Source organism: Aquarana catesbeiana, linkage group LG06 (genome assembly GCF_042186555.1).
Source record: "Aquarana catesbeiana isolate 2022-GZ linkage group LG06, ASM4218655v1, whole genome shotgun sequence".
NCBI lineage: Eukaryota > Metazoa > Chordata > Amphibia > Anura > Ranidae > Aquarana > Aquarana catesbeiana.
This window is the reverse complement of record NC_133329.1, coordinates 23,307,824-23,334,448: the sequence shown is the minus strand read 5'-3', so window position 1 is coordinate 23,334,448 and position 26,625 is coordinate 23,307,824. Positions and strand designations below refer to the sequence as shown.

The 26,625-nt window shown below is 43.0% G+C and overlaps 1 protein-coding gene across 1 annotated transcript in view; it reads right to left on the bottom strand.

Annotated features, from left to right (window-relative positions):
* The window catches only part of LOC141147913 (uncharacterized), a 123,410-nt gene that overhangs the window by 39,678 nt on the left and 57,107 nt on the right, over positions 1-26,625 (bottom strand). The window contains exons 5-10 of the mRNA XM_073635071.1: positions 25,782-25,916; positions 21,496-21,746; positions 21,296-21,418; positions 19,764-19,941; positions 2,730-2,888; positions 279-293 (exon numbers count right to left, since the gene is read on the bottom strand). Of these exons, the coding sequence (XP_073491172.1) occupies positions 279-293; positions 2,730-2,888; positions 19,764-19,941; positions 21,296-21,418; positions 21,496-21,746; positions 25,782-25,916 (861 nt within the window). The remainder of the gene's footprint in view (positions 1-278; positions 294-2,729; positions 2,889-19,763; positions 19,942-21,295; positions 21,419-21,495; positions 21,747-25,781; positions 25,917-26,625) is intronic.

The window sequence follows — 26,625 nt, the reverse complement described above, 5'->3', positions numbered from 1 at the left end:
TAATAATATAATAATTGACCTATGCAAGAGTCACAAATACAGGTGAAAACTACTGCACAGGCTTCGCTAACAGACAAGTCTGATTTGCATCCAAAATTTTCACTAATTTGCCTAAAAATATGTCCCTCAGTGAATGTCTCAGATAATCAGGATATAAAGGAAACATCCAAACCCCAAACAATATAATTAAGATTGATACATATAGGAGTAAGATTATGGAGCTGCAATATACTGTATACATATAAGGAAATCAAAATACCATCATGTGTCTTGCTTACCTGACTTGTCCAACCCTGCAAAAAATAAAAAAAATAAGAACATTAGTTTTCATTCCTCGGCATGTACAGTAATTCTTGCAATTAGCAAGTCATCGTTCTGTATGAGGAGACATTTTGTGCCCAGACTGTAATTTACACTCTGAAAAAAAAAAAAAAACATTGCTAACACTGTACATGGTGCTGTTTGTGGTTAGCCATTGGGAAGTCCCCGTGCATAAGAGGGGGGCGGGGTCACCCGGGTCCATCACCGTGTGGCCCCGCCCTCAGTTATAAAAGAACTGTCATCGGGCTGTAGCGTCATAAGGCGGGTGCCTCCCATGAAGGCAGATCTTTTTTATTTATTTTTTTGATCCATCAGCGGAGCGAGATAAGAAGATGAAAGGACTTGGTTTTTTTAAAATTTTGACACTTTTTTGTGAAATGGTACAGGTACAATGTACCCGTTACCATTTCAAATAGGGAGGGCGGGATCTGGGGGTCCCCTTGTTAAAGGGGGCTTCCAGATTCCAATAAGCTCCCTGCCCACAGACCCCCACAACCACCGGTCAAGGGCTGTGGGGATGAGGCCCTTGTCCCCATCAACATGGGGACAAGGTACTTTGGGGGGGCTACCCAAAGCACCCTCCCCATGTTGAGGGCATGTGGCCTGGTACGGTTCAGGAGGGGGGGATCTCTCATCCCCCTCTTTTCCTGTGGCCTGCTAGGTTGCATGCTCGGATAAGGGTCTGATATGGATTTTTGGGGGGACCCCCATGCCATTTTTTTAAATTTTGACACGGTGTTTACCTTAAAATCCATACCAGACCTGAAGGGTATGGATTTGAGGGGGACCCCTATGCCATTTAAAAAAAAAAATTGGCACAGGGTTCCCCTTAATATATATACCAGACCTGAAGGGCCTGGTATGGAATTTGGGGGGCCCCCATGCATTTTTTTTTTTTAATTTTGGTTCGGGTTTCCCCTTAATTTTCATACCAGACCCAAAGGGCCTGTTAATGGACTGGGGGGGATCCCATGCCGTTTTTTTTCGATAACTTTTATCTGTATTGCCGAGACTCGACAATTCATTATAGCCGCTAGTAGTTTTAAATGACTTTTTTTCATTTAGAAATGTCATTTTGTGCAGGGACTGTTCTAAACACAGAAAAAATGTGCCACTTTACAGGCATACTATAGACACCCCCCAGGTATAAAATTTAAAGGAATGTTTCACTTTTATTGTTTCACTTTAAGCATTATTAAAATCACTGCTCCCGAAAAAACTAACATTTTTAAAACTTTTTTTTGCATTGATACATGTCCCCTGGGGCAGGACCCAAGTCCCCAAACACTTTTTATAAAAATAACTTGCATATTGAACCTTAAAATTAGCACTTTTGATTTTTCACGTTCATGTCCCATAGACTTTAATGGTGTTTGCGTGTTCAAACTAATTTTTTGCCTGTTCGCATGTTCTGCTGCAAACCAAACTGGGGGGTGTTCGGCTCATCCCTAATCAGGGGTCAATATCTGCCAAAATATCTGCACTATGGTGCAACTGTTTGACTTTCTTTCACTGAAATTTCCGCAGCATGAGTGAGGCTTCTGTGACCATCAAAGCGAATCACCACCACCACAGTTGGATCCAAAGCTTATCAGAAGTAGCACCTCAAAGCCCAGAGGTCAGTCTGAACATGTGTATGGTACAATCTCCATAAAGGTTAAAGTGGTTGTAAATCCTTAGGCTGGTCCGGTACGTCCCTGTTCACCATTTCAGGTCCGATTCCAGTCCAAATTTTTGGCTGAATTCTGACCTGAAATGGACCAGAAGATGCACAGACTCCTATGCAATTTGTTCCACAGCTGTCCCGGAGCTGTTTGAACCATTTCTATTGAGAGCTGGTCACAGTCTCCTGACATGCGAATTGGATGCGGTGGAACCTGCATCTACAGTATTTCGCAATAGTGTAAACCCAGCCTCAAGGTTTTTCACCTTAATGCATTACATGCATTAAGATGAATAACCTTCTGTACTGCAGCTCCCCCCTTTTTCTCACCTGAGCCAGATAAGATTCAGCAATGTGCACAAGCCCATCGACTTCAGCCACTCTCTCTTTCTCTTCATTGGACAGATTGATAAAAGCAGGAGCCATTGGCTCCTTCTGCTGTCAATCAAATCCTGTGACACAGGGACAGGGCTGAGTCCCGCTTTCTGTGTCAATGGATGCAGCAGTGGGACTCAGGAGTGAGCCCACACAGGTGCCCCCAGGGGAAGCAGCTTTCTGTGGGGGCACCCAATGAAGAGGAGGGGCCTGGAGGACTGGTGGGGTACCCCAGAATAAGAGAAACTAAATCCATGAAATGTTGTCTGAATTTAACAATATCCAAATGTTGGTATTCTATTAAACAAGTCATTGGAGAGGACCTGTGAGGTTAAGAATTATTCATATACAATGAGATGATGTAACTTACCAGTAAATCCTACTATTTGAACAGAAAGTGATGAATTCCCCTGAACATTCAAAATCCAGAATCCCGCAGCCGGACTTTTAATCAAATTGGAATTTCGCATTTTCTGCATATCGTAGTAGAATTCATAATGGGTATATTTTTGAAAGGTAAATATTTTTCCTAAAAAATAAATAAAAAATAAATAAATACACGTGTAACTAAATAAGTATGTTGAAAAAAAGGAAAGTAAAATAAATTGAATTTCTTTATCGTACATCACGGGACACAGAGCAGCCATAGTAATTACTATGTGGGTTATACGCCACCTATAGGTGAATGGACACTGGCAACCAAAAGACAGGAAGTTCCCCTCTATATAACCCCTCCTTCACAGGAAGCACATCAGTTTTTTCACCAGTGTCTTCAAGGTGGATGGTCATGGATTACATGTGCTCTTGGAGCATACTTGGAGGTCTGGAAGGTTCTATTAAGAATCTTGGACTTAAATCGGATCCATTTGAAAAGGCTGTCAGCCTAAATGGATGGTGCCCAAGCCTCATTGGAAGGAGAGAAGATTCTTTGAGGTGGGAGTGGACCAGGGGAGTGGACCCCAGATTGAAGGGGGACCCAGTCTCTGAAGGTCTTTTTATGACAAAGCTCGCCGTGATGGGTGAAGATTGGACTCCTGTTATGTACAGAGTCCTGCGGCGGGAATGGTAAGTCTGCATTTGTTTGCAGTTTCTCTTTTAAAAATAGAGAGAGAGATCTGACTGTCTGTTCTCCTGGTGGCCACTGAGAGCGGTGTGCTGTTCAACCATGCTATGTACACCTTACTCATGCGGGCTGCTGTTTCTCCCACAGCCACTAGAGGGCACAGGTTTGCGCAAGTCTAGCCTATTTTTATATAGGCAGGTAGTGGAAGGGCGGCCATGCCATGTGGCCTTTGGAGACATAGCGGCAGCCCGTGAGTGTGTGAGTGCTTGAGTGCTTGCTATGGGAGAATTGGGTGCAGAAAAGTCATGATTACATGCTGCATATTTACTGCCTATCTGAGGGGCCTGTACAACTGTACTGTAAGTAGATACACCCTTGGATGATTAGCAGTTCACTTTAACGGTGTTATTAACTGCTTGTAGGCAGGAGCAGCGTAGTATACTTGCTTGCAAATTTGTTGCTTAAATGCATGTTTTAAAATACATGTTTGAAAAGACATGAGCATGGGTGCATTTTAAGGAGTTGTATCTCCAGTATAGTGCATATGTGCTTGGTATCCTGCAGGTCTAAATATGGGACCAACTGCAGTTGAGCAGGTGCCTGCTTACAAACTAGCTAAAACGCACAATTGCTGGAGCGCACAATTGCTGGAGCGCACAGTTGCTGGAGCACACAGTTGCTGAAACGCATGGTTGCTGAAGATACATGTTTTTACAGGTTCACATAAATGTACATGGTTATACATGTTTGCATAAAAATACATGATCGTGGGTCTACAAAATGCATGTTTGGACATGTTTGTGTAAAAAATAAAAATGAAGAGAAGGAAAAACAAAACATGTTTATTGTTGATCACATGAAGATGCGTGATCGCATAAGGTGACAGGATCGCTTAAAGATATATGGTCACATAAAGATGCATGGTTGCATAAAGATGCATGTTTTTGTTTGTATAGATATACATGGTTTTACATGGTCGCATAAAGATACATGCTTATACATGGTTGCTTAAATATACATAGTTATTCATGATTGCATAAAGATGCTTGGTCGCATAAAAATGCTTGATCGCACAAGGATGCTTGATTGCACAGAGATGCTTAATCTCATAAGGATGCTTGATCGCATAAGCATGCTTGATCGCATAAATATTTTGATTGCCTAAAGATACATGGTTGCAATAAGATGCATGTTACTACATGTTTGCTTAAATATACATGATTCCTCATGATCGCATAAGGATACATGGTTACATAAAAGTACTTGATGCATGATCGCAAAAAGATACATGATTACATATAGATGCATGTTTATTCATGTTTGCATAGATACATGCTGCGTAATGTTGCATAACATGTTTCATACACGCATGCTTGCTTATTGCAAAGAGGCTTGTTCCATGGGACATGTGTTACATGAATGCGTGTGTACAGTGCACACTTTTCATATTTTGCCTAAAAGCATATTTGTATGAACTCATGCTTCCATAAACACACGCTTCCGTAGAGGCATATTGCTTTAACACGTGCTGCATACATATGTTTATTCACATTAAACATACATATGAACTTGTTTTCTCTGGGACTATTTACCTATGAGTTTATTTGCATAGGACTACAGACGTGCCTGAGGGTACATGTGTATGAGCTTATTGACCCTGTTCTGCATACATAAATGCATGAATGGCAAGAATATTTGTATACCTGCATGTTTGCATACCTAGGTACTTGCATACCTAAGGGGTTGCATAGAGCTAAACCAACACTGTTTTAGGCCTGCATCCTTGCAAGACTTTTATTAGGTTGAATAATGTGGTCGCTGCATTAGTTACCTGTTATACCAGCTAAACGGTTCCATAAAAAAAAGAAGAGGCCAGGGGCACCACTCTCAGGTTCAGGGATCTGGCAGTGTCCACCTCCCCTGATGGTGAGTGCATCTGAGCCACCGTGGGGTTTGGCATTGCAGGGCGTCCTGGCGCATTCATTTTTTTCAGACTGCGGCCCACCTTGTTCTTGCCTGATCTCGTTTGATTGAAGCTTGGTTAGTGTATAGATGGGAGATTGCCCAGGGATACCAGTTGCTGTAAGTTTCCCCACCGGAGTGAGGGAGGCATCTGGGGCTGCTGGGTTTTGAGAGTATCTCAGGCCAGAAACCTGGTAGGTTATGTGCACCTCTTGGGACCGTCTGGGTCTGTCTCAAAGTTGCCAGTCTTTTGCCTTGCACTTGCTCTTGGAGCAGAAGTTATGGGCTCATTATTGTGAGATAATTAAATGGTAGCAGTTCCAAAGCCAAACAGGGTCATGAGGTCAATATTAAGAGCTCAAGCTGCTGGACATCCTTCTGTTTTTCAGATAGGCTAGACTGTTCAGTGATGACCTCTCTGCAAGAGGTAGATTTCAGGGCCCAGGGGGGCTTTTCATAATCGTCTGTAAGCGCACATTTTCATGGGGCACTTTGATTACAGGCTCATCAAAGTTTTCTGTAATAGCAGTGGAAAGCCGTTTTTTTTCTTTTGAAATCTTCCCTTTGGGTTGACCACAGCTCTAGAGGGTTCTCAGAGCATTTAGCCCCAGTACTGGGCTTGCTGAAGACACCTCAATAATCTTTGCTCAAGAAGCAGTCAATTCCAGGGGTTCCTTCGATATATTTCTATAGGAAGAAGCTGTGTTTGGGTCAAAGCACGTTCTCTACATACAGCCCTACTTCATGCCTTGGTAGAGGTTCATTCTCGGTCTGGAATTTGAAGATCTAGGCCTTGCTTCTGGGGAATACAGAGCGAAAATTTAGTCTCTCTAAGTTGACTTGAGGCTGGCTACAGTCCAATGGGCTTGGTCTCCACAGGGGAGAATACTGTCCAATAGCTTGTAATTTTTTGGCCAGTATGCCTAGGATAGTGGCTAGGGGAACTCTGCAGGGGAATCTTCTAGATTCCAAATTCTGCAACAGTTTGAGACAGGTGTGTCCGGGACAAGAGACCCACTGCCAAAAAGGGTACATATACCAGTAACACCTTAAGGTTTGGTTCTCCCTTATTTGAAGTTTTTTTTTCCCTGTTTTGGATTCTGTCACATTCTTTGTGAAGAATCCGTAAGGTTGAACACTGATATTAGTGTTGGCCAAATTGGTACACATTTAAAGAAGTCCCAAGTGGGTATATACCTAAAAACAGGGTGACACTGTAGGTACTGCTAAAATGGTGTGCCAACGTCCCTATAACATATAAATGGAGTATAGGAGGTAGAAAATTGGACTTTAGAGGCACACGAGTAGTTAGACTATAAAGGATAAAAATAGTTTTATTTTATTAAGTTTAAATTACAAAATTGAAGATAAATACTATAGTTGTTACATTATCCATATAAGGTATTATATATTTGATATTTCCTACTCTACATGCAATTTGAAACCCCACTTATTTATACAAATAATCATTATAATAGCTTCCCCAGTTACTTGGCTTTACCATCTGCCCCCGGGTGACCATTTCCTTTATGGGTTTTTTCCATGTGATCATTATATTCGGTCGGAACATACTTTATCTCCCATTAAATGTTTGGTATTATATCTTAAAATATGTTTTGTGTCTATATTGTATATGTACTTATCGATGTATATTACATATATATTCAGCAGAACTATCCTTAGCTCCTGAAGAAGCATTATTTAGATGCGCAACATGTCGAGCAACTAAGAGAAGACCTACCCGAATCTGCAATTCAACCCACAACTCTCCTTCCTACATTCATAAATTGCAACCCTGTTTTGGGAATTTGTTCTCTATTTCTCACTGTTTGAATGTTTGATTATTTGTATAAATAAGTGGGGTTTCAAATTGCATGTAGGGTAGGAAATATCAAATATATAATACCTTATATGGATAATGTAACAACTATAGTATTTATCTTCAATTTTGTAATTTAAACTTAATAAAATAAAACTATTTTTATCCTTTATAGTCTAACTACTCGTGTGCCTCTAAAGTCCAATTGTCTAGCTCCTATACTCCATTTACAAATTGGTACACAGGCATAACAGATCATGCGTGGGTTATTTCTTGGACACTCCCAGTCCAGCAGGACTTGATGGTCCTGTATCTTAGCACTGTTGAGCCCCTGGAAGCCAGCTTTGGGGAACTTCAATTACAGGACTTGAAAATATTTTTTTGCCTGGCGTGATGCCAGGAAGTGGCACCCACAGAAATATGTGGGTGGGAGATTTTCTGTTTTCTTTCTCCAGTCAGTAGAAAGGAGTTTGGCCTTAAGGGTCAGAGTTCGTCCCTATCCATTTTTTTCCAGGGGCCATTATACTCACTCCTTGTTTCAACCCTCATACTGCATGTAACTTGGACAGTCCCGCCTGTCAGGCCATTTTTTTGTGTCCTTGGGACTTGAATTCATTTGACTGTCCTTTTTTTGAACAAATCAAGAGATTCGGTTGGTCCTGTTTATCTCAGAAGGTGGTTTCTTTGTTTGCTATCACTTCACAAAGTGGAGTGTCAGAGTTGGCGGTTCTTCATGTAAGGAGCCACTCTTGGTCTCGCATCATAAGGTGATGTTGCGTCCTCGTCCATTTTTATTGCCTAAAGTGGTTTCCAGTTTTCACTTGAATCAGGACAGTGTCTTGCCTTTTATTTTTCACCTAATCCACAGTCGGCAGGAGAAAGATCGCTACCTACACTAGAGGTAGTTCAGACACTCAGAGTCTACTTGAGTTGTCAGCACAAGTCAGGAATCCCGGTTGTGCTGCCAGAAGAGCCCAGGAAGGGCAGGCAGCATCCAGGTCGAATATTTAGCAGTGGATCTGCTAGTTTATCAATGATGCCTATGGTTTAAATGGCAAAGAAAAAAAAAACATTTTTACTGGGGAGAGATTCTCTACCAGGTGTGGGAGTATTTTGGGCCACCCATCATTGGGTGTCAGTGACCCAGATGTTCAAGATCACTATTTGGTCTTTTGTTTATACATCTACAGGGTTTTTTACCAGGTTGATGTCAACCACGTCTTTTGTTTATACATCTACAAGTTTTTTTACCAGGTTGATGTCAACTACGTTGCTTTGGGACATCCCACATAGTAATTACTATGGCTGCTCTGTGTCCCGTGATGTACGATAAAGCAAATAGGATTGGGGGCGTGGCCTGGAGAGCAATGGAGTAGGGCACAGACTGTGAGAGCTCCACTGCCCAATACTCCTTTCTGACCATTCTGCGTGCATCTTGCCCATCTGCTACCATCCACTGCACCTGGGGACTTATCCTGCTTTCCCTGCTGCCCCTGGAGCCTGTCAGCGAATTTGAATGCTGTCCGAGGCCACTGTGGTGTGTCTGTCCAGTTCAGTGCTGTCCCTAGGAAAGGGCCCGGCTTCGGCCTAGTCTCCGGAGCGGCGGCCATCTTGCTTCACCCGGTGGCGGCCAGGGCCAGCTTTCCGGGCCTCCCTGGCTACACAGAGACTGATCCTACTCTGGAACCACCGCTGGACTACCTGAGGCCACAATTACTGTGCATCCACTCCCTGTATCTACCTGGGGACAGGCTGTGGTGCCGGCCTACATCCCGGAACGGCGGCATCTTGCTACACCCGGCTGTGGCCCTGGTGAGTTCTCCCAGCCTCCCTGACTGTATTTGCAATCCCCCCATCCTGGAGGGGCCTCCAGGCTGCCTGCGAACTCTGCTGAGTGAGCTCCGCCAGCATCTGAAGCTTTCCTCCCTCCTCCTGACGGCCGGAGTACACCCACAGAGGCAGTGGACATCTCCATGAGACACTACTCATCCCGGACATCGAAAGGATGTGGTAAGAAGTATACTTTCCCCCCTGTACCGGAGGAATCCGTCCCGGTCCGCAGGGACCGCGTGGGGTCTAGCAGGCGCCCATCCACGATCATGGCGTCCCAGGCGGAGAGCCAGGATCAGCCCTCGCTGCATGTAACCAGTCTTGCAGAGGTCCTGGCTGCCATTACAAATTGTCATGCCTCTGTCACCTCCCTAACCACTAAAGTAGATTCTGTGCAGCTTGATGTGGGGTTAATCAGGCAGGACATGGACAAAATGCGCTCCAGAATCCATACAGCAGAACAGCGCATAAGTCATGTAGAAGACACGGTGGAGGGCCATAACACTGACCTGCAAATGCTGAACACTAAAATTAAAGCTCTTGAATACAAAGCAGGAGATGGCGAAAATTGCAATCGGAAAAACAACCTCCACATTGTCGGCATGGCGGATGGTCTAGAGGGTTCACACCCGACTGAGTTTGTGGAAAATCTACTAAAAACCCTCCTGCCTCTGGCACAATTTTCACCCTTCTATGCAGTGGAACGTGCGCACCAAATCCCCCCTAAACCGGGCCCACCCGGAGCCCCACCGCACACTTTTATACTCAAATTCCAGAGTACAGGGGGAACTGGCATATCAAAACAGCAAACTTTTGATTTTCCCAGACTACTCAGTGGAAACGCAAAAAATGAGGCGCTCTTTTGACCAAGTAAAAGCTGCTTTGCGAGTAAAAGGCATTAAGTATAGTATCCTGTTCCCGGCAAGACTATGGGTTCAAGATGGTGAAACCACTAGGTTTTTTACTTCTCCCAGAGATGCTTCTGCCTGGCTAGAATTCTTCCCCCCGCACCACTGATGGCTGCTGGTCTCCTCACATTTAACAACCTCTTACCTCAGTATTACTGCCCCCCTCTAACTGTTCAAAAACTACCTGACGGGAGGACCTTGGGGCGGATATCTTGGGGAGATCATCCTCCAGGTGTGAGGTTGCCTTCTACTTCTGTTGCACCTGTTGTGCCTGACCTACTTGTTTGCAACGTTTGAAGAAAGTGCCCCTGGACAGACCAGGTGATTATGTGCAATTGTGCACACTCAGGTTTCTGTTCACCATTAAGTGCTCCGGATTTCATGGCTTATGTCAAAATGCTGTTTCCTGCTGCATGGTTTGCCTTATATGTTGGGGGGTTCCCCCCCCTCTTTTTTCCCCTGCACAGTCTCATTCCTCCTGCTGAAAAGTGCCCAAACTGGAAAGACTTCCTTCACACTAACTTCTGACTCACTGGCGGATTCTAGTGTCAGGTAAAAGGTACTGTAGCCCTGTACTTCTGTGAAGACTGTGAAATATTAAGAAGGTTTATCCTCGGTCCTGATTAAAAGGACTGTTATTCAAGGGGATGGGATTGTTTTTCTCTTGAGGTCTAATCGTCTGCTATTCCCCCCCTCTCATGTTTAAATGCATAAAGGGTTTGAGTTTTATAATCTCTTAGTGCGCATTTGACAGATGGAGATGAAACCCAATAACTGTGTTGCTTCTCTCCTGCACTGGCGGTGGAGCCTCTCCAGATCTGCGGGGTCACTCCCCCCTCAGTGTATATATACGCCCACTGGTACACGCCCCCTAGCATTGGGTGTATAATGTTTGGGGTTCTAAGCATTCTTAGGTTGGGGTTTGAGATGCAGGGAGGGGGAGGGTTAGGGAAAGGGTTTGGAATGTTAAAGGTGTTTTTTTGTCACCTCAGGTGTTTTGTGATGTCTATACTTAAGGTAATTTGGTACAGTGTCATATGTGCTACAGTGTTTCTCATGCATGGCGCCAGGATGCTGCCCCGTGAGCCTTCTACCCCTACACTGATTTCTCCCATATACCTCAAATGGCTCCAATTACAGTAATTTCTTGGAATGTTAGGGGCCTAAACTCAGCGGTTAAACGATCCCTGGTGTTCCGCTTTCTACAGAAACATAATCCTGACATTTGCATTTTACAAGAGACCCACCTTCAGGGCCATAAGACAATCTCCTTGAAAAGACCATGGGTGGGATTAAACTATCACACCACTTATTCTACATATGCTCGTGGGGTCAGCACCATGGTTCGGAAATCCCTACCCTTTAGACCCATTACTATAAAGACAGATAAGGAGGGCAGGTATGTCATAGTACACGCAAACATTTATGATAGGGATATTGTACTGGTTGGGTTGTATCTTTCCCCGCTGGCATCAGTCCAAATCCTTCATGACATTATGCAGGAGGTAGTCCAGATGGACACCGGCTTTGTACTTCTGATGGGCGATTTTAATATGGTCCCATGCGCTGCTGTGGATAGGATGTGTGCATCGACTCATGACTCTCCTCACCTCCGGCAGTGGGCGGACACGTTCGCCCTTACGGATGTGTGGAGACACACGCACCCGAAAGAAAGGGAATATACCTGCCACTCCTCCACCTATAAAACACTATCTGGAATTGACCTGGCGTTTGGATCTAGCTCGACCCTACAATGTGTCCAGGATGTCTGTATGCTTCCCAGAGGGATCTCTAACCATGCTCCCCTGTGTCTTTCTTTAACGCTAATGCCGCGTACACACGAGCGGACTTTACGGCAGACTTTGCCCGGCGGACTTTTCGACGGACTTTATGACGAACTTTCCGAATGAACGGACTTGCCTACACACAATCCATCAAAGTCCATCAAATTTATACGTGATGACGTACGACTGGACTAAAACAAGGAAGTTCATAGCCAGTAGCCAATAGCTGTCCTAGCATGGCTTTTTGTCCGTCGAACTAGCATACAGACGAGCGGACTTTTTGACCGGACTCGAGTTCGACGGATAGATTTAAAACATGTTTCAAATCTAAGTCCGTCCAACTTTTGAGAAAACAAAGTCCGCTGGAGCCCACACACGATCGAATTGTCTGACGAAATCCCGTCCGCCGGGCAAAGTCTGCCATAAAGTCCGCTCGTGTGTACGCGGCATTAGTGTTCCCTCTGGGTCCCACCTATGGCGACTTTCTAGCTACTGGGCAGCAGAGGAGAAGCTCCAGGAACCTATTACAGCATCCATATGTAACTACTGGACTGAGAATAATGACTCAGCCCCTCCCCCAGTACTTTGGGATTCTTTTAAGGCCTGGGTTAGAGGAGAATTTATATCGAAGATATCACGCACTAAATGGCTCTTTCTTAACACATCCATAACACATGACAATCAAGGCACTAGGGTAATCGCCTCATTAGACGCTGAAAAGGCATTCAACTCTGTCGAATGGACCTATCTGTGGGAGGTCTTGCGTCGGTTTGGCTTTGACCCTAAATTTATACATGGTATCCAGCTCCTATATCGGGCACCAAGGGTACAGGTTCGCACGAACAACTGTCTGTTAGAGCCATTCGTCCTTTTCCGTGGCACGAGACAGGGTTGCCCGCTCTCCCCAGGCCTCTTTGCCTTGGCCCTGGAGCCCCTGGCCATTTTGGTCAGGAAGGCTCCAGATGTGCTGGGCTTGTGGCTGGGTAAGCTGGAAGAGCGGCTGTCCCTGTACGCGGACGACGCATTATTATACCTTAATGACGCGGGCCCCTCGCTCTTGGCTGCCCTACATATTTTTGACACGTTTGGAGGTTACTCTGGTATAAGGATTAACTGGGCCAAGTCAATACTTTCCCCCTAGATGAGGGAGCCATCCACGGGGCGGCCTCCACTCCTCTCCACTGGGTTGAAGAATTTCGTTATTTGGGGGTTCAGGTAACGAAACATCACTCGGACTTCTTGGAGAAAAATCTGATGCCTGTTTTGTCGACCCTTAGATCCAAGTGTTCAACATGGTCAAATTTGCCACTAAATTTGATAAGCCGCATAAACCTACTAAAAATGATCATATTACCCAAACTTAATTATCTATTCCGAAACTGCCCGATATGGATACCAGTCAGCTTCTTCAAAGAGATTAACAAATGCATAGGTTCCTTTATATGGAATGGGGCGGTACCGCGGTTGGCCAGATCCACGCTCTGGCTACCTGCTTACTTGGGTGGGTTAGCCCTACCCAATTTTCAAGTTTATTACTGGGCAGCGGTACTAGTGACAGTCCAGTGGTGGTACCAAGGGGATAGATCCAATGCGGTGGTATGCCTGGAGACGAACTGCTTGGGCTCCCTTGCTGGGCTCCGCAGCTTTCCATACAGGGGTCCCGGGGCATATGGGACAACACCGGGACCAACCAGGGTAACATGGCGGGTGTGGACCGCTGCCCAGCGGCGCTTTTTGCGGCCGGATCAGTGGTCTCCAGCACAACCGTTGTGGGGCGATCCCACCCTATCACAACTTTGTTCCATTCCGGATCCATAGTTGTGGGCCAGGTTTGGCATCACGACACTGGACCACATTATGCCCCAGGGTACCCTATTGAAGTTTGTGGATCTGAAGGTTAAATATAATTTACCAACCTGGATGGCATTCAGATACCTACAACTCAAACATGCCACTGGAGTCCAATTCCCCCGGCCGATCACACTCAAAGCTGATCCTATAGAGGAACTGTTGGCTCCGGGTGATCTAACCAAGCCTCTTTCTACTCTGTATAGCACGTTACTGGGCGATGAGTCCCCAAAAATATAACACACTTCACAGGATGTACCCAGACAAAGACCCAGAGTGTCCCAGATGTAAAGCACATGTAGGAACCTTCTTCCACATATTCTGAGACTGTCCTGTCATTTCCACTTACTGGACAAAGGTCTTTAGGGAAGTTAATTCCAGACTGCAACTGACACTCCCAATGTCACCTGAGATGCCATTACTGGGAGTTCACGATGATGAGCAAAGACCACACTACTTAAAACTACTAATTGCATACCTATTCTTTTATGCTAAAAATGAAATCCTCCTCAAATGGATCCTACCAGACCCCCCCTCCATCTCCTCCTGGAAGGCACTGATCAGAGCTGCACTGCCAATGTATAGAATTACATATTTGAACAGAGGCTGTTAGTGGAAATATTAAAAGTCTGGGCCCCATGGACCTCTGACTAACGTACTGGTGAGGATCTCATATCCTAAGATAGGTAACTGTAAAAGGTATACTACTAGACACTTACGCGGAATGTATTAACCTAGTCCACATGCTACCTGTATGCAAACTTTTGCTGCATGTTGTGCTTGTTCACTGTATTGTCTGGACCTGTATGTACACAAATGTATTCCATGTGATTATATGTACTGTACCTATGGATATGTTTTTATTCAACCTATATGACAACAATAAAACACCTTTGTTTGTAAAAAAAAAAAAGAAAATAGGATTTTTTTTACAGCTTACCTGTAAAATCCTTTTCTTGGAGTACATCACAGGACACAGAGGTCCCTCCTCTCTTATTGGGATATACATTGCTTTGCTACAAAACTGATGTGCTTCCTGTGAAGGAGGGGTTATATTGAGGGGAACTTCCTGTCTTTTGGTTGCCAGCGTCCATTCACCTATAGGGGGCCTATAACCCACATAGTAATTACTATGGCTGCTCTGTGTCCCGTGATGTATTCCAAGAAAAGGATTTTACAGGTAAGCTGTAATAAAAATCCTATTATTCCATTTCAACATAACACATTCCAGAAGGAACGGCAGCAAAAATTGTTCTGGTTGAAGAATTTCAGATAGAAGTTTAAAAATGCAAAAGTCTGATCCCAAAAAATTGTATGTAGCGCCCCCCCTGGGTCTACCGAAGGCAAGGAGGTACCTACATTCCCCCCTTCCTGCCCAGGCCAATTTTCAGCTTTTAGCACTTATGCTTTTTAAATGAAAATTTCACATTCATGCTACACTGTACCCAAACACATTGAATTTTTTCCCACAAATAGAGCTTTCTTTTGGTGGTATTTGATCACCATTGGGGTATTTCTTTTTTGCCGAACAAATAAAAAGAAGACTGAAAATTTTGAAAAAAAACGTTTTTCTTTGTTTCTGTTATAAAATTTTGTAAATAAGTAAGTTTTCTCCTTCAGTGATGGGCACTGATGAGGCTGCACTGATGGGTACTGATAAGGCAGCACTGATTAGGTGACACCAATGAGGTGGCACTGATGGACACTGATGATGCGCACTAATGTGCAGCACTAATGTGCAGCACTGATGGGCACTGATAGGCAGCACTAATATGCAGCACTAATGGGCATTGATAGATGGCACTGATGGACACTCATAGGTGGCACTGATAGGTGACACTGATGGGCACTGGAAGGCTGCCCTGATGGGTACTTATGGGTGGCACTGATGGGCACTGATAGGCAGCACTGATAGGTGGCACTGATGGACACTGATGTGTGGCACTGATACAGAGGCACTGGCAGACATTAGTGATGGGTACTAATTGGCATAATTTATGGGCACTGATTGGCATTATTTATATGCACTGATTGGCATCCCTGGTGTTCATGGTTGGCATACCTGGTGGGCATACCTGGTGGTCATCAAAGGTGGGCATCCCTGGTGGTCCAGGGTGGGCATCCTTGGGGGGGCTTCGCTGATAATCAATAAGCGCAGACACCCCCTGTCAGGAAAGCAGCCAATCGGCTCTCCTTTACTCGCGTCTGTCAGATGCGATAGAGGAAAAGCCGATACATGGCTTTACCTGTTTACACAGTGATCAGCTGTGATTGGACACAGCTGATCACATGGTAAAGAGACTCTGTCAGACTGACACACAGCACCACCGATCACTGCGCTGCGTGCCCCCACGGGCTTGTTATCCTGAAAGACGTCATATGACGTCCAGTCAGGATAACGGAACCACCGACCGGGAGTCATTCTGCTATAGGCCGAGTGGGAAGTGGTTAAGCCAATCCAGCAACACTGTAAGCATATTTTAGATATACAGTATCTCACAAAAGTGAGTACACCCCTCACATTTTTGTAAATATATTATTATATCTTTTCATGTGACAACACTGAAGAAGTGACACTTTGCTACAAGTAGTGAGTGTACAGCTTGTATAACAGTGTAAATTTGCTGTCCCCTCAAAATAACTCAACACAGCCATTAATGTCTAAACCGCTGGCAACAAAAGTGAGCACACCCTTAAGTGAAAATGTCCAAATTGGGCCCAATTAGCAATTTTCCCTCCCTGGTGTCATGTGACTCATTAGTATTACAAGGTCTTAGGTGTGAATGGGGAGTAGGTGTATTAAATTTGGTGTTATCGCTCTCACTCTCTCATACTGGTCAGTGGAAGTTCAAAATGGTTGCCGGAACAGGGGAGCTACAGTTCATTGAGGAAACTATGAATGCCAACATGTACTGTGACATACTGAAGCAGAGCATGATCCCCTCCGTTCAGAGACTGGGCCACAGGGCAAAATTCCAACATGATAACGACCCAAATTACACCTCCAAGATGACCACTGCCTTGCTAAAGAAGCTGAGGGTAAAGGTGATGGACTTGTCAAGCATGCCTCCAGACCTAAACCCTATTGAGCATCTGTGGAGCATCCTCAAACAAAAGGTGGAGGAGTGCAAGGTCTCTTTGGGCCCAAATTCGACATTTTCACTTAGGGGTGTACTCACTTTTGTTTCCAGCGGTTTAGACATTAATGGCTGTGTGTTGAGTTATTTTGAGGGGACAGCAAATTTACACTGTTATACAAGCTGTACACTCACTACTTTACATTGAAGCAAAGTGTCATTTCTTAAGTGTTGTCACATGAAAAGATAGAATAAAATATTTTCAAAAATGTGAGGGGTGTACTCACTTTTGTGAGATACTGTACATATTGTCTTAGAAATTCACTGAGGGACATTTTTATGCAAATTAGTGACATACAGTGGGGGCGGAAAGTATTCAGACCCCCTTAAATTTTTCACTCTTTGTTATATTGCAGCCATTTGCTAAAATCATTTAAGTTCATTTTTTTCCTCATTAATGTACACACAGCACCCCATATTGACAGAAAAACACAGAATTGTTGCCATTTTTGCAGATTTATTAAAAAAGGAAAGCTGAAATATCACATAGTCCTAAGTATTCAGACCCTTTGCTGTGACACTCATATATTTAACTCAGGTGCTGTCCATTTCTACTGATCATCCTTGAGATGGTTCTACGCCTTCATTTGAGTCCAGCTGTGTTTGATTATACTGATTGGACTTGATTAGGAAAGCCACACACCTGTCTATCTAAGACCTTACAGCTCACAGTGCGTGTCAGAGCAAATGAGAATCATGAGGTCAAAGGAACTGCCTGAAGAGCTCAGAGACAGAATTGTGGCAAGGCACAGATCTGGCCAAGGTTACAAAAAATTTCTGCTGCACTTAAGGTTCCTAAGAGCACAGTGTCCTCCATAATCCTTAAATGGAAGACGTTTGGGACGACCAGAACCCTTCCTAGAGCTGGCCGTCTGGCCAAACTGAGCTATCGGGGGAGAAGAGCCTTGGTGGTAAAGAAAAACCCCATAGATCACTGTGGCTGAGCTCCAGAGATGCAGTCGGGAGATGGGAGAAAGTTGTAGAAAGTCAACCATCACTGCAGCCCTCCACCAGTCTGAGCTTTATGGCAGAGTGGCCCAACGGAAGCCTCTCCTCAGTGCAAGACACATGAAAGCCCACATGGAGTTTGCTAAAAAACACCTGAAGGACTCCAAGATGGTGAGAAAAAAAATTCTCTGATCTGATGAGACCAAGATAGAACTTTTTGGCCTTAATTCTAAGCGGTATGTGTGGAGAAAACCAGGCACTGCTCATCACCTGTCCAATACAGTGAAGCATAGTGGTGGAAGCATCATGCTGTAGTGGTGTTTTTTAGATGCAGGGACAGGACGACTGGTTGCAATTGAGGGAAAGATGTATGTGGCCAAGTACAAGGATATCCTGGATGAAAACCTTCTCCAGAGTGCTCAGGACCTCAGGCCGAAGGTTTCCCTTCCAACAAGACAATGACCCTAAGCACACAGCTAAAATAACGAAGGAGTGGCTTCACAACAACTCTGTGACTGTTCTTGAATGGCCAGCCAGAGCCCTGACTTAAACCCAATTGAGCATCTCTGGAGAGACCTAAAAATGGCCGTCCACCAACGTTTACCATCCAACCTGACAGAACTGGAGAGGATCTGCAATGAGGAATGGCAAAGGATCCCCAAATCCAGGTGTGACAAACTTGTTGCATCTTTCCCAAAAAGACTCATGGCTGTATTAGATCAAAAGGGTGCTTCTACTAAATACTGAGCAAAGGGTCTGAATACTTAGGACCATGTGATATTTCAGTTTTTCTTTTTTAATAAATCTGCAAAAATGTCAACAATTCTGTGGGTTTCTGTCAAAATGGGGTGCTGTGTGTACATTAATGAGGAAAAAAATTAACTTAAATGATTTTAGCAAACAGCTGCAATATAACAAAGAGTGAAAAATTTCAGGGGGTCTGAATACTGTCCGTCCCCACTGTATATCCCGGTGGGAGCCGTAGGTCTATTCGTATTAACACAACAGGTGTTCAAAAAAACTCTCCTGTTTCTGCCTAAGCCATCCTGTCCCCTCCCCAACGTGTGTCGACACAGGGAATCATGTGTCTTCCTCAGGGGGATTGCTACAGCCATTCACTAAAACTGGAAGAGAAGCAGTTTAACCTTAAACAGCGTAGAGGGTTCTTTACTGTCAGAGCAGTAAGCATGTGGAATTCTCTTCCACAAGCAGTGGTATCAGCAGGGAGCATCAATAGTTTCAAAAAACTATTACAGTGGCACCTTAATGACCACAACATAGAGGGATATACACACGCACACATCACAGGTTTAACTGAATGGACTTTTTTCAACCGCACCAACTATGTAACTAGGTAACTCAACCTCTCAATCATTCATCTCCCTGCTGGATTTTGTACTAAAGCTGAAAGCTAACAAGTGAAAACAGGAAAGAGTTCCTTGGTGAACCATGATAGTAGAGTGATGACTATGGTACTCACCCAACTTGCAGGAAATGTATAGACTGTGGGAAGTTTTTCACACAAACACAAGTAGAGCAAAGTGTAAAGTTTACTATAGCAGCAAGTTTACTAAGTTACTATAGCAGCAAAGGGAAATTTCTAGGAGTCTATAAGGATCTGTGTGAATGGACTTTTGTTTGTTTCAAATTGGTTTAGCATCCCCATACAGATCTATGAAGCAGGACAAATGCAGGTCAGAAGAATGTCGACTGCGAGTCAAATTCACCATTCAATGTATTCTATACTCTCTGAAGCATTTATGACTGAAGTCAAAGTGAAGCCATCAACACAAGCCCAAAGCCTGTCAACAAAGGCCCTTAGAATGAACTGGAACCAGGGCTGCCAATGCTATGCTCACACCTCAGGTTTCTGGTGAACCAAGTAGAAAAGAATTCCCCTCTACTAGATTTGAGAAAATCTGATTATCTAAACAATGTGGTAGTGCATGAAACCTGCTCACTCACAAGACACATCCCATGACAGGTGGCAGCAAAGACCTTTTTTTGTAGATATTGAAGACATTGGATCTATGTTCTTAAGATTGATAGAAATAATGCAATATAAACATTTAGAAATTCTTGTCATTTTACAAACATCAACTTACCATTTGGATCAGTAAATTTTAGCATCGCTTTTGCATCTCTTGTGATCAGTAAATATGATAAGGAAGTTGGCACACTAAACACTTCAGTATATTCGTCCGTGATATTTAGATGGATTTTCAGGAGGCGCACAGATGGATTAAGAGGCTTAGACAAAAGCAATTCAAATGAGTGCCATAGCTGCCAAAAAGAATTAAAAAATAAATTATATTATTTGAATTAAACCCACAATAGTTATAAAAGGATGAATGTGTTAATGGGCCCATACCCTCTGCTATAAGTTATTGAAACACACATTTACTAAAACTATGTTTACGATGCTTCAGTTTATGAATGAAAAGGACCCTCTGTCTCCTCTGCATTCATCTTCAGTGCAACTGAGGCTACAGAGAAAGGGACTGGGGAATTTCGGTCCTCAGCCCCTTTCCCTGTCTCAAAAGGGAGATGCCAGGGGTCTGTTAAATAATACAAATAAATAAATAAATAAATAAATAAAATAAATAATAAATAAATAAAATAAATAATATAAATAAATAATAAAAAAAATAATTGTAATAAACAAATATTGAAAAGGTAAAATTGTGAAAATAATACAAAATAAAATAAACACACTGACACTATCCACAGATATAAACTGTAAAAAAATAAAACAAATAATACAAAAAAATCGTAAAAATTGTAAAAAATAATACAAAAAAATAAATTGTAAACAATAAAATTGTAAAAAAAACAAATAAAAACTACTGACACAGTCCACGAATCAACAGTGCTGCATATTAGTGCCACTGTCACATGACATTAAAGTAAGTATCGGTAATCGGTATCTGCGAGTACTTGAAAAAGGTATCGGTACTTGTACTTGGTCTTAAAAAAGTGATATTGGTGCAACCCTATTCTATATAACATATCTTTGGGATCCCTCTAGAAGCTGGGAAATACTGTAGTAGACACTGCTACTATGCCACTACTACAGTTATCTTCCAGATTCCAGGTCCAGTTTTTAGAGGCTGCACTGCTGCTTACTAAACACAGGGAGTTGACTGTTCAGCACAAGCACCTTTCAGAGAATGCTTTTCATCCATGGTGTCACTGCTCTGACTCTCCACCTCATCCAATCAGAGAACACTTTGTATTTATTTAGAAAATGCAAAGCATTCAATGAATGGCACACATGCCAAGCTGCCACCCTCCTGTGTTCACAATGCCACTCGGTATGGGACCCAAATGCAAATTGAGAAAGTTGCAGTGGTAGTGTAGTAGTGTTGTCTATTGTGATTTCCTGCTTCTGGAGGGATCCCACAGGTATGGAATATACGTAGTTACATTGGTTCAAGTTAGAAACAACATAACTAGGTATAAAATGTCCAGACCTGGAATTCTTCTTTAATTTTTTTTTCTTGGGTTATAACCTCTAAAGCAGTCAACAGTATACAGTATAACTGAAATTCAGCCCAGTATATAAAAATGTTCAATCATCATCAAAATAATGTTACCTTCACTAATACTATACTGTATATGCTTCTACGATTCTTACCTTATAATTATCAATATCTCCCATATCAATAAAATCTCCATAACTAAGAGATGAAATTTCATTGAACACATCTTCATGGGAAGCTTTCATTGTACAATACCAGGAGAACCACAAAAAATAAACCTGTAGAGAAAAAACAATGTTTACCTAGGGATCAGAGATACGTAGACGATGTATGACTTTACATGGAGGGTTCTTACTTGGGACTTCTTCTCCTCCAACAATGTGTAAACATCAGACAGAAGCTGAGTGTCATTGTAATCTGCCATGCAGCCGATTGTAGGAACCAAAATGATGGACTCAGCCGGGGAAATCTCCAGAGCTCTCTTCAGCTCATAGAGGAGGGATTGATTGCAGATTAATATAGGTTCATAGTGATAACAATTTGCAGAATACCTTCTTATACTTTGAAAGAAATCACTCTTGTCATTGGTGACAACTTTACTTGTTTCTGAAAAAAATAAAACTGGTAGTAAACACTAATACTAACTACACTTAAAAGTGACCCCCCCACATATCCTGCATACCCTATATAAAAAAGGTTTGTGTTCTTACTTATTTTCAGTCTGCTCCAGTGTAGTCACATGATCCTGCAGCTCTGGCTACCCTGTGTAAGGGAAGGCTTGAAAATGACTAAATTTTCAGAACCCTGACGTCACCTATAGGGACCTATTGCCCAGCCATTGTCGGCACTCCCTCCTCTCCCCTGTAGAAGCCTCTTATGGACATGTGCCGTGTGCTGCGTGAGGCCTACAGCAAACTGCTAACAGCAGCATAAAAAACCTTAAGAGATCAAAACCACCTATAAAAGTCTTGACGTCCTCAGTTTAGTAATCTAGTAAAAATACTGCACATAAAGAACCCCATCCTATCTGGTTGTAGTCTAGACTTCCAAATTTCACTCAGTCAGGAAGCCCCTGGTACAAAAGTTCATCTTGCTTAACTGTTTGCCTACTGGGAACTTTTACCCCTTTCCTGCCCAGGCCAATTTTCAGCTTTCAGCGTTGTTGCACTTTGAATGACAATTGCGCGGTCATGCAACACTGTACTTATACTGTACTTAGCATTTATTTTTACACAAATAGAGATTTCTTTTAGTGATATTTAACCATGTGAAGACAGCCCCATGCAGATAAACTGCGACAGGGCGACCCTACGTACCTGTGCCACTGGTGACCCCCTCCTGTTGTGATTGGACACAGGGGTAGTCAATCAGTGGGTCTGCTGGACGCAATTTCCACTGGGACCTTAACCCTTTGATCTCACCTGATGTTAACCCATTCACTGCCAGTGTCATTAGTACAGTGACAGTGCATGTTTTTTAGTGTCACTGGTCCCCAAAAAGTGTCAAAAGTGTCAGTTAGTGCCCGATTTGTATGTTGCAGTCCTGCTAAAAAATCGCTGGTTGCCACCATTAATATTAAAAATAAAATAAATAAAAATTCCATAAAAATATCCCACAGTTTGTAGGCGATATAAGGTTTGCGCAAACCAATCAATATAAGCTTATTGTGACTTTTTTTACCAAAAATATGTAGAAGAATACATATTGACCTAAATTGATGAAGAAATTTGATTTTTTTACATTTTTTTTTAATTTAATGTTTTATAGCAGAAAGGAAAAAAATATTGAGTTTTTTTCAAAATGGTCAGTCTTTTTTTGTTTATAACCCAAAAAATAAAAACAGCAGAGGTGATCAAATACCACCAAAAGAAAGCTCTATTTGTAGGATAAAGGACATCAATTTTATTTGGGTTTAGTGTCACATGACCACGCAATTGTCAGTTAAAATAACGCAGTGCCGTATCGCAAAAAATGGCCTGGGCAGGTGGGGGGTGAACCTTCTGGGGGTTAAAGTGGTTAATTAAAGTTAATCAAAGTTTTCCCTAATTTCTGTTATAATATTTTCCAAATAAATAATCTTTCTTCATAAGTTTAGGCCAAACTGTATTCTGCTACATTTCTTTGATGAAAATAACTCAAATCAGTGTTTATTGTTTAGTCTGTAGGAGAGTTATATTGTCCACAAGCTATGGTACATATCTGAAAATTTACCAATCCTGATGTACTGACAGCTTATCTAATTTCTTGAGGCCCGAAAACACCACATCAGTTTGGGCCAAACATTTGCCTATTCGGTTGTTCACCAAACACCCAAATCTGCAGGGTGTTCGCCGGGTGTTCACCCAGACGAACACCCGGCAATGCACTGAGCACTGCACAGTGTATTCTGTGCCCTGATTGGGTAAAGCTATGCCCAATCAGGGGGCAGTGTAGGCTCTTTGTTACGAAGTGGGGTCGGTAAGCCGGTGGCGGCATCGTTAACAAATGATGAGTCATCATCTGTCAATGAGTTTCCCAATAAGAATAACAATCTAGAACACTAAGAGAAAACTGCCAGTAAAAAAAAAAGAAAAAAAAAAGCTGCGTGGGGTCCCCCCCAAAATCCATACCAGACCCTTATTCAGGCATGCAGCCTGGCAGGTCAGAAAAGGGCGGGGATGACTGAGCACCCCCCTGAACTATACCAGGCCACATGCCCTCAACATGGGGGGGTGGGTGCTGTGGGGCAGGGGATGAGGGCAAGGGTCTGTGGGTGGGGTGATTATTGGAATCTGGGACCCCCTTAAACAAGGGGGAGCCCCCCATTTGATGGAGTATTGGTTACCTAGTACCCCTACCCATTCACAAAAAAGTGGCAAAAAGCAATAAACACAATAGACAGTTGCTGACATTATACCTTTAATAAAAAATAATGTTCCTCATTGTAAATCCATTGTCAATCATGCCGCCCGCCAACCTGAAAAATAAAAAAACATGAAAAACACTCCACCTCCTGGGAGGCCTCCTGCCTCCTCTCGACTTTAACATTTCTTATATAGGTAAGGGGCAGGGCCGTGATGTCACACTCCCATCATGCACAAGTCTGTGATGTAAGCAGGGGGCAGGGCCACTGGGTGATGTAGCTAGGTGGCCTCACCCCTTACCTATATAAGAAATGTCAAAGTCGAGAGGGGGCATTTGACATGAGGCTTCCCAGGAGGCAGAGCTTTTTTCATTTTTTCTATTTTTCTGGGCAGTGAGTGGAATGATTGACAATGGATTTAAATTATTTATTAATTTTTGCCACTTTTTTGGTGAATGGGTAGGTGTACTATGTACCCGATACCCATTCATATGGAGGGGGGGGATCTGGAGGCCCCCTTTTAAAGGTGGCTTCCAGATTCCTATAAGACCCCAACAACCACAGTCCCAGGGTTGTCGGGAAGAGACCCTTGTCCCTATCAACATGGGGGCAAGGTGCTTTTGGGTGGGAGGGGGCACCTACCCCCCATGTTGAGGGCATGTGGCCTAGAATGGCTCAGGAAGGGGGGTGCTTGCTTGTGCCCCCTCTTTCCTGACCTGCTAGGCTGCATGCTTGGATAGAGGTCTGGTATGAATTGGGGGGAGCACTGTTTTTTTTTTTTTTTTAATTTTTGGCTTGTTTTCCCCTCAAAATCCATACCAGGCCCTTCTGGTATGGACTCCATGCCGTTTTTCTCTTTATTTTTTCAATAGCCGGGTGCCGGCAATTGTAACTGCGAGTCATTTTAAATGGGATTTGACTCGTTTTTTTTCTTTAGAAATGTCATTTTTGCTGCAGCATGTTTTATGCATGCTACAGATGCGCCACTTTACAGGAACAGTAAGAGGACCCCCAGGCACTATATTTAAAGAAATTTTTCATTTTTATTGTCGCATTTTAAGCATAATTAAAATCACTGCTCCTGCAAAAGCGATCATTTTTAAAGAAAATGTTTTTATTGATACATGTCCCCCAGGGCAGTATCCGGAGCCCCCATATGACCAATTACTTTAATATAAGCCTTCAAAATGGGCACATTTGGTTTTTCCTGTTCGGCTCTTATAGACTTCAATGGAGTTCGCCGTTCGGGTTAGAACATTTCCCCTCTTCAGGAGATCTGCTACCAATCCTTAGTGTTTAGTAAGAGGCATGGCACATTTTTTATAAGTTGTAATTTTTTGTCACATTTTTTTTTTTAAAGAAAATAGTTTTTTCACATTGTATAAAATATTTTACATACTGTTACCAGTGCAGTACAGCGTCATAATATAACTGGTGTGGCAGTGACCAGGGACACTGACTGGTGACCAAATGTAAAAAAAAAAAATATATGTATTTATTTTCTATTTTGTCTTTTTTTTACCTTATATTTAACATACTGTGCCCAGAGTAATACAGTGCTACCATAGTAACACCAGTTGATCAGGATTTTTTTCTTGTGGCATTCTAACTTTTAAATGTCTTCCCCAGGAAACAGATTACACAAAGCTAGGGGAGTTGTTAGAAAAGAAAAAAAATCACAAACACATACATGCTATGAACTGGATGGATCTGTGTTTTTATTTCAACCTTATGACTATATATCTATAAAGTATAATTTTAAAATAAGAGAACAGTTATGGTGCTGATTTTGCATTTACCTGCATAGTCCAGGGTGGTATATTGTCGTGTAACACAGGGGAATCTGAGTGATACAGAATTCAGAGCTTTCTCCAAAAATAATGCAATTCGACAGGTCAGAGTTTTATCCATCAATACAGTAAGGGAGGTCCCCTCTATAACACAAATTATTCAGATAAAATAATGTTCTATTGAAACTTTAGAAAACATACTCAGGATCGCTGGTAATATTGTAACAATATCTCAATAAAATGTTAGTAAGGGATTCTTTACCTTAACATTAAAAGTCAACAGCTACAAATACTGTAGCTGCTGACTTTTAATAAAAGGACACTTACCTGTCCAGGGATCCAGGGCCGTCCTCACCCAACCCCACTCTTCAGGTCCTCAGTGCTGGCATCTTTAGTGTGGGAAGCCAACTGTAACACCTTGAGGCTTCTCAACCAGCTCCCCACTGTGCATGCGTGAGCTATGCTTTGCTTTGTGAATGGTCCTGCAGCTTTGTGGGACCTGTGAGTAGTCCCAGAAGGCTGTGGGAGCAGGAGGGCAAACTTCCCCTTGTATTGCCATGGTGACCTAGCCAGAAGTGGGAGCAGGTACCTGTCGAAACCAGGTACCCGCTCCAACCCCCCATAAAATGTAAAGTGCCGACACTTAAAGTGTTACTAAAAACCCACAACAGTAAAATCAGTCTGTATATGCAGTAAAACATGAGAGAAAGACAAGTAACACCTTAAACAGTTTAAATCAGGAGACCCCCAGCACCAGGTTGGTTTGAGTTGATGATTATAACATCTGCTCTGAGCCTCAAAGTCTGAAGTAGTCATCGCTGGTCTGAGCCTAGAGACCCCAAATTTCAGTTCC